Here is a 15,315-nt window from a genome sequence, read left to right on the forward strand (position 1 = left end):
CTGATAGACATCTCCTGCAATGCTTCGATTTGCCATTCGAGCTGGAGCATGCCCTCTCAAGGTGACCGAAACTAAGCCATCCTTCAGTTCCACCTGCTCCCTAGTCCATCCTATTCATACTTTTCCTGTTGCCAACAGTTCGAGTGCGGTGGTGATAAAGTGGCACGCGAATCAAGTCAGGTCTTGGTCAGGGTGTACCCTAGATGTCGATTCGCTCCATGATTACCGATTTTGACGTTGAGTTATTAAGTTAACCTGATCCATCCGTATCCGTATCCGTCGACTCTCGTTGGTTATTCATAACAAATCTCAAGTTCATTCTTGCTCTGATAATATGATGATGCGCTTTATACCAAACTGGCAGGTAGTATGGTAGCTTCTTCAAGGAAGAATGTCCCTTCGCTTTGTTGTTCACTCCTTCGAGTGTTACAGTAATTGACATTACCCATCTGTCTTTCTTTTACACTAGGGCTTGGGATCAACTACTTCAGGTTTCAATATTGATTGATATTAGTGGCACAGAGTCTTTTGTGTAGAAAGAAGCTTCAGTGAAAAAGACTTTATCTAAACATCACTAAAGGAGACAAACCAGCCTTTATAGGTATTAGAGTGAATGATCTTCGTAATCAGTTAGCGTACATAATAACTCTCAATACTTGTTCAACTTGTTCAACTGAGTATTATTAACCTTTCGTCTGGCTACTGTTCCGCATAATATTCCACACTCTAAATGGTTCGGTCGCGCTTCACCAAATTTTTTCTAATAATTGCTGGCAATTTCCTCGAACCATTACATCACGTTCATGGAACCTGTGCCACTAATTAAGCCTGCATTGTTCGAGAACAGTTGATCGCTTCCAGCTTTACGTAGTATGTCCGCGTACTTTAAACTGTTTGCCGTGTTATTATTATTGTTGTAAGCTCTACGAGAGCGCTGATTACTTTCAATTGGTATCAAAGATCACACGTCGACTATGGTGCACTTTATACCGTAACCAGCATCTTCGGTGCAACGCTTTGGTGCACGTTAGCTCCTACGGTGGCCGGTATCACTGCTATCTGACCAGTAACAAGATTGTGAAAAATGTGTAATAATAAATATTGTAAATATATAAATTGTATACGATAGTTAAGCATCTTTGGCTAAATTGACGTGGAGAATGTGTGAATAATAGAAGTAGATGCCCATTCCTAATCGACTTTAATTTGTGATGCTGCTCGCTTCGGGGTTAAAGTTTCATTGGATACAGTTTAACAGTGCGAAAGTGCAATTGAATAATCCATAAACTGATTGCATGGAAATGCTTTGAAATTATAGATCCATAAACTAATATGGATCTGAACCAAGCGAGTTTTTATTTACTCTGCTAATTGGCTGCCACCTATTAAACAATTTTCCAGCTCTTAGAGGACTCAAAACATTAAGATCAATTTTCAATTTACGTGATGTAAATGTAAATATCTTAATTGGCTTTTCGGGGCATTAATTGATCCCATTTGGAAGTGTTCTCTATGCTTCATATTTTTCGTTGAAATGTCGACGTCAAGCCATTCGGACTGTGAAGGATCCAGCTCTGAAGGTGCCAGGTATGTTGTTTGCTTTTATAGATTTCACCTTGATAATAAACGCGCCTTACTGGCAATAATGGAATAGAGAGACACTAATAGATAATAACTACTGATCTGAGTATGCCTGACACCTACATGCTTTCTTGTTTCTCGCAAAACCTGATATGGTAATGATTTTCAGTTTTAAAAATTTGTAAAGTTTCTTCAAGTTCATTAAATTTGTGTGAACGGATTGAGAGCGAAGTTCAGGATTTTATCTAAAATGAGTTTTGCAAACGATCAATTTTCAGAGAATTGTCTCCAAATAAAGAGCATTATTTCTAGGCTTTGGCTGGACCTTGAGGAAGAAAACATGACCCGTTCAGTTTTATTTACAATGCAAATGCTGAGAGTCGAATGTGCCTATGCAGTAATACATGATGCAATGCCTCATCATCACTCTCCCAACTACTATATTGCGTTGATAATCTTTATTTTTAATTCATACACTACTAAGTCTATAAATTATAGTAGGTTTTTGCAAATCATGCTGTGATGTAGTATAACTATCATATACTAGGGTACAATTTGGGTAACCAAATAGTAGAAAATTCTCTGTTTGTTTCCATGCCATCAAAACATTTTCTTGTCAATTCGTTGAAGCGTCGTATTGCTTGCTCGTTTTGCTATTCACTAATGTGTCTGCTATGAATATTAGACATATTCCATTAGTGTATTTTTGCTTATTCAAAGTGGGATACCACGTGCTAAAATCAAAGATGCTATGAGAAAAGCAATTGGACCGACTTTTCTTGCCTTTGATCCACTCAGTATCATGATCGGTTCGCAGGGACCAAATGCGTTAAAATGGAGGCCAGAAACTCTCAAACCGCCATCTAGCGTGTTAAACCTTCACTATTTCATCCGGTCTTTCGTTTCCTATTGGTTTCGGTGCTCAGGCCAAGTAAGTGACTTCTTCTCAGCGCGAATGGCATGATCATATTGATCACGAATATCTTCATTTCGGATTTGATCCATAAAGAGCGATAGGACGAACGATGGGGTAGGTAGGTAGGTATCAGTGGCGGCTCCGAGGAGCCAAATTAGCGCTGTGGTCCGCCGTTTTGATGCCACAAACTCATAAAACCGTGACTACTGTTATACGAGCAAGGAGGCAGAGTCTGGCCAGCTCGGATCTTCAGAGCCAGCCCGTAGCATTCACGAAGGAAAGCAGCTCTCCCATCCTGCAGCTAGAAATCTCTCTGAGGTCCCCAAAGAATGGTTTACCCAGTGTCCGTAGCCTGAGTCTAGCTAGAGCTGGGCAATCGCAGAGAAAGTGCATGAGGGTTTCGCTTTCTTCTCCACAGCTCTGGCAATGTGAATTGTAGTATATGCCGAGCTTGTCAGAATGGCCCCTTATGGGTCAGGGGCCTGTGCGGACCGCCGTAATCTAATAGGTAGTGCGAGTAGACTCGGCCCCCGGCGAAAAATCGACTGTATTCACCGAAGGGCTGCCATCAGCTGCCGTCAGCCCGCTCATTCCCCTCTATGTTCCTATGCCCGGGAACCCAGAGCAGGGTGTTCTTGAGCGTGCTGCCCAGACGGTTCAGCGCGTCTCTGCACTGCCCCACCAGCCTGGAAGATGTCGCTGAGTACAAGGCCTTGATGGCTGCTTGGCTGTCGGTCAAAGTGGCTATGTTATGCTTGGGGCTCGGATCTCGCTTCAGCCATCGACAGACTTCCAATATCGCTTGTATTTCCTCTTGGTATACACTGGCGAAGCCTGGGAGACCATACGACTTTAATACACTGTGTGTATTCGAGAAAACTCCCACGCCGACTCCACAGGCCACCTTTGATCCATCGGTAACGAATACTGAGTCATAACCTTGCAACACGCCGCCGGTCTTCCACTTTCCCCTCGTTGGAAAGTCCACAGCAAAGTTTCTCGTGAAGTTCAGCCTGCATATGGTATTTTCCGATTTTCCGAGGTACTTCGTCTAGGATGTTGATGTGGCCGTAGGACTTCGCTGCCCAGCATCCGAATTCACGCAGTCGGACGGCACTGCACACTGCAACGTATTTAACGTGGAGGTCTAAGGGGAGGAGATGCAGGAGTACATTGAGAGCATCTGCCGGGCAGGACTGCAGAGGCCCAGTAGCACCTGGACACGCGGTTCTTTGAATCCTATTAAGCTTAATCCTATTGTATTTTTTGCTCAAAGCCTGCCACCATACAATACGCACGTTAGGATTGGACGCATTACAGCAGTGTACATCCAGAGAACCATCCTCCGCCAGAGACCCCATTTCTCTGCAAAGATTCTCTTGCAGGCATAAGAGGCTGTACAGGCCTTCTTAATCCTCAGTTCTCTGTTCAGTATCCAATTTAGCTTTGGATCCAGGATTAAACCCAGATACTTTACATTTCAGAAAAGAATCAATCTTTGTTCACTCAGTCGTGGTACGTGGAATTCAGGTATCCCCATCTAGCATCACTTCCGTTTTGGTTGGGTTTATGCTGAGTCCGCATCTTGCGGTCCACAGGCACACCTTTCGCAACGCTCCTTCCATGATGTCGCTCATAATGGACGCAAACATCCCTGATACTAATATTAATTAGTCGTTGGCACACGCCACCACCTTCACCCCGCTGCTGTCCAAGGTTCTTAAAATTCGTAAAAGTTCATTACTATTAACCAGAGCACGGGAGAGGATGGCGCCACCCTGGGGCGTGCCATTGTTCACAGCTCTGGCCAAGTGGTTTCCTCCCAGATCCGACTGGATTATCTTGGTACTTAGCATGAATATAGTCCAATGCGTAAGATACCCCTCCAATCCAATACTGGTCAAGGCTTCCTTGATGGCGTTGGTACTAACGTTGTTAAAAGCTCCCTCTATATTCAAGAAGGCAGCTAGGGTATACTGCTTATAGGTAGGCATGCTGAGACTTAGAAAAAGGCGTTCTCTGCATAATCGTCCTTAAGTGGGCGTCCAGGGCTGATTGGTCGAAAGTCCTTCGAATCCGGAGATGGCGCCTTTCCAATCTTGTGCAGGTAAGACTGAAAATCTCCATGCCCACTTAAAAATTGGGTAAGGAAATAGTCAGTCTCACCATAATTCTGATTCAGCCACGCACTTAAGTTGCCGATGAGCCGCGCAGTCCATCTGCCTCTAGTTTCATTTATCCAAGAGAGCTGCCACTAATCTAGAGTGCGTTGCCGTTCTTCACGAGCAGCAACCTCCCTTGACTCATCTCCCTTGCGCTTGTACATGGCTTGACGCTCCTTAGCAAGAGGGGCAATGGGGATTACCTCCACGATCAGCATCACGGCCGGTTTAGAGACAGCACGGTACGTAGACGCCACCCGCAAAGTTCCCCGTTTGTGTACTTGCGCAAGACGCTTACGATATACCTGCTTGCCAAGGGCATCAGCCCATACCTCTACGCCGTAAAGCAGGACAAACTGCATTGAACTCATCAGGAGACGTCACCTGCTAGACGTAGGACCCCAATATTTTCCATTCAAGCTGAAGCCTTCGTCGCTGCTGTTTTGATTTGCTCAAAAAACTCTTTGAGTCAAGAGTCAGCCCGAGGTACTTTACCGCTGATTTTGACTCGACTATCGACTCGCCGAACAATATGCAGGGTCGGAATTCCCGTTTTTTAGTCAGGATGACTACCTCGGTTTTTTTCCAGTGCAAGGTTGAAATCATGAGTAGTCATCCATCCGCTTACCCATCGCAGCAATATGCCGAGTCAGCTTTGCGCCTGTTCAACTGTGCGTCCAGCAACAAGCGCCGCGACATCACCTGCATAATTGATCAGGGGCGACTCTTCCGGCATGTCGAGTTTAAGTAGATTAAGTAGTTCCAGAGGCCCGGCCCTAGGATGGATCCCTGTGCTACTCCTCCTCTGACCTTCTAGTGTTTCATAGAGAAGGGAGCGGTTCCTCAGATAGTCCCCCAATATCCGTAAGATATAGTTCGGCACGAAAAAGGTATTGTCTAGTGTGCCTAGAATGTTGTTTCGAGGAGCACCACCTGCTAACTTTGGCGGCTATGTGCGAACGGCATCCACGACTTGCATCACAGCATCAACTGTGGATCTCCCTGCTGTAAAACCAAACTGCCGGGGAGATAAATCTCCGTATCCCTTACCGAGTCTACTTCGGATGGTTTTTTGAGCACTTTCCAGCAGTGTCAAGCATACATAGTGGGCGGTATGAAGACGACAACTCGGGGTCGCCTTTCCCTTTGTGAATCAGCGCAAGTCTCGCCACCTTCCAATAACCAGGGAAAGCGCCCTCTTTCAGGCAAGCGTTGAATGCGCCGAGCAGTAAGTCTGGCCGGTGTTGGAATACCAACGCCTTCTTGCTTTTCATAGAGAGAACTGCCTACACTCTTTTATAGAGAAAAGTGGACAGTTCTCCGCGCTTTCCGCGCCGACGTCATCATCCGCTACGGGATGCGCAGGGAATAGTGCCCTTACAATGCAGTCCATCTGCTCGCCCTTAAGAGGGTCATCCCGTGTGAAGGCCGTTTTTTGCCTTTCTTTGAAAAATTATTTTGAAGGACTGGATAAAGATAGAAACGTGATTTTTCACCATATGTTTATTAATATCTCTAGTATACGTGATAAATTTTTCAGTTTGATATCGTATCTTAGTTTTCGGAATACGTGTCAATTTATGCACCCATCTCCAAAAAAAGGTGTTTTTCTGCTGCCACGCTGGAGGGTGCTGTGTTCATCTGAGGAAAAAAAACTAAACGTGTGGACAATATTCCATGGTCCGCAAACTAGGATAATTAGAAAATATTAAAAAGTAAATTTTTGGTGGGCTTTTAAACTTAATTTTTTGGATTTTGGTGTTTTTTTACGGCATTTTTTATGAATAAAAAAAAAAATTACCCGTCCGATTGCAATTATCCTAGTTTGCAGACCGTAGAAATATGTATTAAAGAAGTCGTGAAAATTTCAAAGAATTTGGTTGGATAGATTTTGAGCTATGGTGACAGCCGATTTTCAAGATGCAGTTTCGAGAAAAACGCTTTTGAAAATTTAAATGTGATTATCAACAGTAAAATTTTAACTCACCATTAATCTGCTATACCTGGTCCATAGAGAGAACCCTCCGTTTCTTCAAAAAAGTTTTGTAAGGCCGATTGTTGCTCTCTGGTTTCAATTCCGGTTCTTTTAGCGGGGTCAGTTGATCGTTCGTTCGGACCGCCAAATTCGCGCTTCATTACGGCGGTCGGCATAAACCTGACATATGTGATCAACTTGACATCCCATTGTCACTAGGATTTTGAGAATGCCATTGCATCCTTCATTGAAAATAATTACAGCCAGAAAAGTGGCTATTTCTACGACCTTGGCCCCAGAATGAATGTGTTTAGGAGCGAAAGTCCAGATCAATGCATTTAACGACTCATTGCTCCTAAACATCTGTTCAACAGATCATCTCGTGACAAATCTTCGTAGATTGGTTTGATGACTGTTTGAACTTCTTCAGTCAAAGGTGCCTTCTCGTGGTGGAAACTATCCAGTTTTCTTTCAGCTTCCGCTTTGCGCCATTTGCACCAGCTGTCCTCGCCTGCTGGACAAAGTCCGGCATCGCCTCATTCGGCGTAAGATAGACACTAAAAAATATTATCCCTGTACACCGAAGCCTGACAAAGCCATCCCCTCGGCCTTGGGTAAGAACCCTAAGGAGGCGTCGTGAAGCCTTAGATGCCTTAGGGTCAAACAAAGGTTTTTCGAATACAACAGGCAGCATTACATCATCTAACAGAAATCCTGCGATACATAAACGAATCCGAGATATTCCCTTAGACAGGGGCCCAGAGTACAATGATCTACTACGATCTGAACATCCAGAGGCAGTGCCTGTCCTCCATCGGACACACGCACAGACCCACCCCATTGCTAAAAGACATGTTGAACTTAAAAGTAGGCACCTGTTGAAGTATTGAGTTGATTGTTCCCAATTCCTATCATTCTGTCGAAACTTTCGAGTCTTCCTCAGGGAGAAGTCAATCCACAATAGCTTTGCTGGAATAAACTTAGTATGGAATATAGTCCCATAAATTGCAGCTTATTCACGCTCAGTACGTTTTTTTTTTCTTTAAGTGCTGCTCAGTGTATTGTTTAAGCTTACATCAATTTAATTGGCCTTGATCGCGATAATTAATAGGCACATCGATGTTTGTTGTGGGTCGATTCACAAATAAAAAAGTTGTAAATGGAGCAATTTGCTTGATGATATAAAATCTGCTATGCAAAATACCTATCTTGTTGAAGGTATTGATAAAAAATGTACAAAAGAAAAACACATAAAAATAGAGACTCACAAAAAATGTTTGAAGAAAATACAATGGTAAATAAGGACATTTGCTTCTTTGTTCGCAGTTCCAAAACATTCGTATCCAATATGTAGGTCAAAGTTACAAAGATCAATACGCGTGAACACTGTTGCGTGCTTTCCACAATTTTCCAATAAATTTAAATTGTTTTATCATATCATAGTCTCTATCCTAATTATTAAAATGTACAGGACTTTAACGTATCGATTCTTATTGTAAAAACACTATCCCAGGTACAGTACGCTAATGCCTGAGGTATGTGTACAGTTGACACTTGTTCAAATTCTCATCGTTGTCAACATGCAAGAATGTTCTCGAATGGTAAGAGTATTTGCAACACCAATAATGGTACAATATGTATAACCTGATGGCTCCAAAGAAATCGATACTTTACACTGCTCTCATCCACCTTTCAAACTATAGACGTAGTCAATATGCTGGGGAAACTAGAAACTTCCTTGTGGCTTGACTGCTTCATGCAAATTGCGCACATGTCGTCTATATATTTGTGTGTACATATAAAGAAATTTATCTGGATAATTCACTAGACAACGGTGGTGCGTTGAACTTGGGGTGGAATCAGCAAGGCTCATCTGCAGTTCAGGAGCTATTGTGCTTCCAGAGTTGCTTTGCAATTTAATTTGACCTCAGTTAGCCTTTATCAAAACGTTTGATGTTACTCGTATGGCTTAATTCACTAAACAACAACCATTTCATAATGCTCTTTGCCCTCCCACTCAATGAACTATCGATTTACCTGGAGAACTGCTCGGATCTTATTAATTCCACCCGCCACCAGTTGCAATTCAATCAAATCCATATCTCAGTCACTGCCTCCTAACCCAATTTACTTCATACAATCGCAGAAAATCGATGCATTCACCAGGTTTCTGCTGCTGTGATCCTTCTTCCACTTATGCGAATTTTCAACCGATAACTGGGTTAAGCACACACCACGCCACTCTACATCTGTTCCAATTATTCTAGCAAACAGATTTTTCCTATGTTATTATCTTGTTCCTGAATAATTCTACCTCCACATTACAATAATAGAGGAAATAGTGCGCGTTGAACGTTATGTTGAAATAGTTGGATGAGTATCTTGTTTGGTTTCAAAAATTATGACCGCGGTAGTGGCAGATCCACACATAAATGTCTGCTCTCCTAATTGGATTAAGGGTTGAACAACGTTTCACTAGAAAACGGGTAGTTCTAATTCCGAATAGTTGGTTCGCCTCAAATTTGTTCAGTCATTTAGTGTAACTTCTTGGACGAGCAGTATTCTAGAAGGGCGCAAAATTCGCGATGTCTTCCATATTACCTTATTGAAATCTTGAAACTAGAAAGTGAGTTCATCCAAAGTGCATTCATGGACAGGTGAATATGTGTCGAATTGTGTCACGAAACGTGGTTTTATACGGAGTTCAACGACTGAAATAAATTCGCAATTGCTCTTGCGCGGAATAAATAAGAAAATAATCTTACAATTCCTTCAATGTTAATGACCCTCGAACCATCGGCAAGTTACTGAAACTCTCTAGTGACTGTATTACTAAAGTTTATACAAAAACTTGGAGTAAGCGAAATCAGACTTAAGGACATATTTTCAATCAGTTGTATTGGAAACGTGCAAGGATGTGGAATTGTGTTGCTTCGGAATAATCATTTACTGAACTTTAACCACAATCTACAATATTAAAAGAAAAAGTAAATCAGGTAATCCTAAGTGAACTACAGTTTATTATTTATATAGAAATGGTTAGCAGATACATATTATATTATAATAGAATTCTGAAAAAAGTATTTGGAAATCTCATTAAGAATTTTCCAAGCTTCGTGGGAAGTATACAAATTTGCGTTCTGCTTTGCGCTACTTCAAATTACCTTGAGGATGATTCTAAGCTTCCTCTGTTATCAATGAAGGGTGGCTTCCTTTAATAAATTATCATCATCAACGGCGCAGCAACCGATACCCGGTTTAGGCCTGCCTTAATAAGGAACTTCAGACATCCCGGTTTTGCGCCGAGGTCCACCAGTTCAATATCCCTAAGAGCTGTCGGGCGTCCTGACCTACGCCATCGCTCCATCTCAGGCAGGGTCTGCCTCGTCTTCTTTTCCTACCCTAGATATTGCCCTTATAGACTTTCCGGGCTGGATCATCCTCACCCTTAAGTCACCTGCCCACTGTAACGTTCTTTCGGTTTTGGTTTTGACGCTAACGTTACCACCATGTACTTCGTCTTGCCTTCATTAATGTGCAACCTAAGATCTCGCGCCGTCTACTCGATCTGGATGAAAGTAGACTTTCATCTGAACTACTGAGTTGGGTGGACTTGAAGAGGATGGTACTTCTCGCATTAACATGGACATCGTGAATCACTTTCTCCAGGGGCAGGTTAAAGAGGACGCATGATAGGGCAACCCATTGTCGTAGTCCGTTGTTGATGTCGAATGGTCTTGAGAGTGATCCTGCTGCTTTTATCTAGCCTCGCACATTGGTCAGGGTCAGCCTAGTCAGTCTTATCAATTTCGTCGGGATACCGAATTCTCTCATGGCCGTGTACAGATTTACCCTGGCTATGCTATCATAGGCGGCTTTAAAGTCGATGAATAGATGGTGCATCTGATTTTAACTAAAATAGTCCATTTCTTGCAAACTACAATTTTTAGGGACGCCGGAGCATAGACTAACAGTTTTTACAATCAATACTCGATAGATGTAATAATTAGACTTTATTAATTTTAATGAATGAGTTTAAATTAATTAAAAACTGCACCGCGTGATAACCGACTATTTAAACGTCAGAGGCAGAAGAGAACGATCTCCCTTCATGTGTTTCTTTCTGCCGCTAATTCATGGCACACTTTCCTCGCTAGTCCTCCACTCCGGTGGCGAGCTCTACAAAGTGGAAAGTTCCGCGCCATCTATTTGTTCGCATTCGCAACATTCGAAATAAATTTCGAATGCTGCGAATCCTGCCGCGCCACATCACTCCGCCCCCAGATGAAACCTAGGGGTTTCGGCGACTCACCCCGGAACTTCGTTCACCGTCAATCCACAAAGCGGACACGACGCTGCTTTTTGTGTCCATCGATCTCGAGCTGGAAGAAATGTTCCCCCGCTCGCTCCTCTGCAGGGGCGTGAACGTTAATGAGGCTTATATTTCTAAATTTGCCTCGCAAGCACAGAGTGCATAGCCGTTCGCTTATGTTTTCAAAGCCGATAACAGCAGGTTTCATTTTTTGGCTGACTAAGGCACCTACTCCAGCACATGGTTTATTGGATGGCCACTATAATATATGGTGTAGCGACTCTTTTCCAGGAAACTGGTCCCTGCTCAAAGTATCTCCTGTAACATCAGCCCTATATTGGAACAGGGTATCGGCTAACTGCTTAGGAGCTTCATCTCTGTACAGGGAGCGCACATTCCATGAGAAAATGCACAAATCGTTATTCCTTTCCGTCCAGTCCGAGGCTCCTGTTGTAACTTCGTAACAAGTTGTTTCCCGTGTAAGGGTGTCAGCCCTACCCAACCCCCAACCTGGAGGACCAGTTGGTACAATTTGTCCCGTTTTTAGGCGCGGGAGACTCGCCTTCATCCTTAATTTGGATTTATTGAAAATCTTATCAGCAGTAACTGCGTTATCCTCCTAAATTGAAAGCTTTTATATTATGAACCATAAACTCGCATATTCACAGGCATATGGCATCCATCCTCCTTTAAAAGCCAAGGTCAGTGAAATTGGACAATTTGGTCTTCACCGGTGCTTTAGTCCAAATCAGGCATTGCCCTCCAGAAGACATATATTGCCGGCAATTATCTCGAGTGAATAATCGCGTCCTCTAGTTCCTCTGTGCCTCTCTGCTGCCAGCATCAATTGAGTAGTTCAAACGTTCTCCACGGATTTTCACAATAATCCAAGTATGTGACGAAGTATTCAGCAATGTAAGTATAGATTTTGTTTTCCAGTGCCTCACAGATTTTGTTACGATTATGTCCATGGGAAATTTGCTTTCTCTACATAGACTTCATTTTCGCTGGAATTTGTACGCTTCATTTTTGTTGTAGTTTCTCATAGTCAGTGGTGCGACGCCACTGGTATATTTCGCTGCACGACGCGACACTACACTCAGCACAACTACCGCAACGCGCCATGCCTATATTACGCTGCGTGCTAGCGAATTGTATGTTTTGACATTTTAACAAGTGGATGCAAACCAAAATCGTCGAAATCGCAGCAGTCCCTTGAGTTCCCTATAGAGAAATGACACACGACGTTGCAAAATATTCTCTGATAGGTTACTCGGCCGCGTCGCGTCATCATCATCAACGGCGCAAAAACCGGTATTCGTTCTAGGCCTGCCTTAATAAAGAACTCCAGACATCCCGGTTTTGCGCCGAGGTCCGCCAATGCGATATCCCTAAAAGCTGTCTGGCGTCCTGACCTACGCCATTGCTCCATCTTAGGCAGGGTCTGCCTCGTCTTCTTTTTCTACCATAGATATTGCCTTTATAGACTTTCCGGGTGGGATCATCCTCATCCATACGGATTAAGTGACCCGCCCACCGCAACCTATTGAACCGGATTTTATCCACAACCGGACGGTCATGGTATCGCTCATAGATGTTGTCGTTATATTGGCTACGGAACCGTCCATCCTCATGTAGGGGGCCAAAAATTCTTCGGAGGATTCTTCTCTCGAACGCGGCCAAGAGTTCGCAATTTTTCTTGCGGTTTGATGTTGTTCATTGGTTGGTTTTGGTGACGGTATACTTTGTCTTGCCTTCATTGATGTGCACCCCAAGATCTCGCGCCGATTGTCGCCTGCTCGATCTGGATGAAGACAGTTTGTATGTCTCGGGTCGTTCTTCCCATGATGTCGATATCGTGAACATAGGCCTAGTATAGTAGTTGGGTGGGCTGAAAGAGGATCGTATCCCTCGCATTTACATCAGCATCACAGATCGTTTTCTCGAGGGCCAGGTTAAAGAGGACGCATGATAGGTCAACCCCTTGTCGTAGACCGTTGTTGATGTCGAATGGTCTCGAGAGTGATCCTGCTGCTTTTATCTGGCCTCGCACACTGGTCAAGGTCAGCTTAGTCAGGCTTATTAATTCCGTCGGGATATCGAATTCTTTCATGGTCGTGTACAGTTTTACCCTGGCTATACTATGATAGATATTCCAACAGTTTTTCTATCGCTTACCACAATCTGATCTATTGCTGATTTGTGTAGAGTGAAGCCTCTTTGGTATGGGCCAATGATATTCTGAGCGTATGGGGCTATCGGGCATAGCAAGATATCTGAGAATATCTTATAGATGGTATTCAGCAACGTGATACCTCTATAATTGCTGCACTGCGTGATATCTCGCTTTTTATGTATGGGGCAGATAATGCTTCGTTGCCAGTCGTCAGGCATTGATTCGCTATCCCACACTTTGAGCGTCAGTTGATAAACCGTTTGGTGTAGTCAGTCGCCTCCATATTTAACTAATTCGGCTTTAATTCTATCAGCTAAGCCGATCAGCTGCATGTGCTGTTTCTTCCATGCTTAGTGGTGGCAGTATTTGTTCCTTGTTTTCAGTTGGTGGGACCTTGAACTCGCCGATGTTCTGGTTGTTCAGCAGCTCATCAAAGTATTCAACCCACCGCTCCAATATCCCCCTTTTTGTTGGAAATCAGATTTGCCTGTTTGTCTCGACAGGATGAACATCGAGGTGTATAAGGCTTCATCTCGCTGACTTGTTGGTGAAATTTGTCGCTGGTGCGGTTGCTCCCTGTACTTTTCGAGTTCACAGACTTATTGTTCCACCCAGGCTTCCTTTTCCTGTTTGTGAAGTCGCTTCTACACTCGTCGGAGTTTGTTATAGGCCTCTGCGTTCTTTGAGAGTGCGGGATTGTCCGGCATGCAGCATTCTTCCGTTCCGTTGGCTCATCGTCGAGCCAACCGTTCCATTTTTAAGGTTTTGTGTAAACACAAAACCTTATTAAAATCGGTTTACCGTCTGTCTGTCTGTCTGTCTGTCTGTCTGTCCGTCTGTCTGTCTGTCTGTCTGTCTGTCTGTCTGTCTGTCTGTCTGTCCGTCACACGCATTTTTCTCGGAGACGGTTGTAGCGATTGACACCAAATTTAGTATAAAGGTGGGAACTGTGAACACATCACACATACAGTGAGTTACATCCTTTTACGTTGAATTTAAGGGGGGGTCCCCATACATGCAAAAGGGGGGTGTAAATTTTTTTTTCATCAAATATAGTCATGTGGGGTATCAAATTAAAGGTCTCGATTAGTACTTTTTGAAGCCGGTCTTAGTTTTGACATTTCTTGGAAATGTGGGGAGTGCGGGGGGTTGAAAGTGATCATTTCTTTAAGGGGGCCATTCTCAGAAACTACCAAACCGAAAAATCTGAAAAAAATCAGGAGGCTGCCACTATATGGTGCCTTGGCTCCGAAATACCTTTCATACCGATATCTGTTCAAAGAAAGTTAATAATAGTATATTACTATAATTTTTTGTAATTGGCTGGAAACCCCCCTTAAATTCATCCTAGCGGCACGAAATTCGGCAGTGATGTAGGCTATAATGTAGAGCATGATCATACCAAGTTTGATGGAAATCGCACTATTACTAACTAATTTATAATACATCGAAGTTGTTGCTTCTATGAAAATTGAAGACTATCAATGTCAATATCACCCGAAAGTGGACATATGCTTATATTACGTGCTACCTACTAAGAAATACACAAAACCTTTCGTACCTGAAGCGTCCAGCTTTCGGTTTCCCGACTTGTTTTATAGCTGGAGCCAAGTATGTTTGTGGACGTATCAATGATAACGTTGTGATTGTGAAGATCATAAAAATAATGCGAGGCTTCTTTCGTGGCTTCGTAACGTCGGTTTTCATGTATGGTTGTCAGCAGTACCTAACCACCAGCCTGGAGGAAAAGTTAGTAGAATAGGGCGTTGCAAATATACCTATTTCGTCGGGAAATTATTTTTTGTGAGCAGGGTAAGTGAATGAGTTTACGTACGGAGTGTTGAAACTCCGCAACGGTACGCCGGGAGTTGGATAAACAACTAAACCCCTTCACATTATCAAAGAAATAGTTTAACATATTGCTTTGGACAAGTCCTCCCGCCCTCCTGGCTTAGGGAGCCTTCAATTCCACCAATCGAACTCAACCTTCTTCGCAACAAGAACACCGCGAAGATAATGCATAACACGGCATCTGCCAGCGCTCCTCATTGTTTCTCTAACAACGTTTTCCGGGGTGTGCTCCTATGTGCCTGCATAAAGTTTTTGACGAATTCCATCCCATCTTCCATAAGAGGAAAGTATTCGACGGCAGAACACACAGTCAGGTGAACGCGCCTTTTCGATCTTGTACAT

The 15,315-nt window shown here is 43.3% G+C and overlaps 1 protein-coding gene across 5 annotated transcripts in view; it reads left to right on the top strand.

Moving 5' to 3' along the window:
• LOC119653704 (GRAM domain-containing protein 2B-like) overlaps nucleotides 1–15,315 on the top strand; it is a 249,100-nt gene that overhangs the window by 97,679 nt on the left and 136,106 nt on the right. Inside the window, exon 1 of one of the 5 annotated variants that reach the window (XM_038058587.1) lies at nucleotides 978–1,587. The exons of the other annotated variants lie outside the window; for them this stretch is intronic. Coding sequence (XP_037914515.1) covers nucleotides 1,535–1,587 — 53 coding nt within the window. The 5' untranslated portion in view covers nucleotides 978–1,534. Of the gene's footprint in view, nucleotides 1–977; nucleotides 1,588–15,315 lie in introns of those variants that run through there. 5 annotated transcript variants of the gene reach the window in all.

Source organism: Hermetia illucens, chromosome 4 (genome assembly GCF_905115235.1).
Source record: "Hermetia illucens chromosome 4, iHerIll2.2.curated.20191125, whole genome shotgun sequence".
NCBI lineage: Eukaryota > Metazoa > Arthropoda > Insecta > Diptera > Stratiomyidae > Hermetia > Hermetia illucens.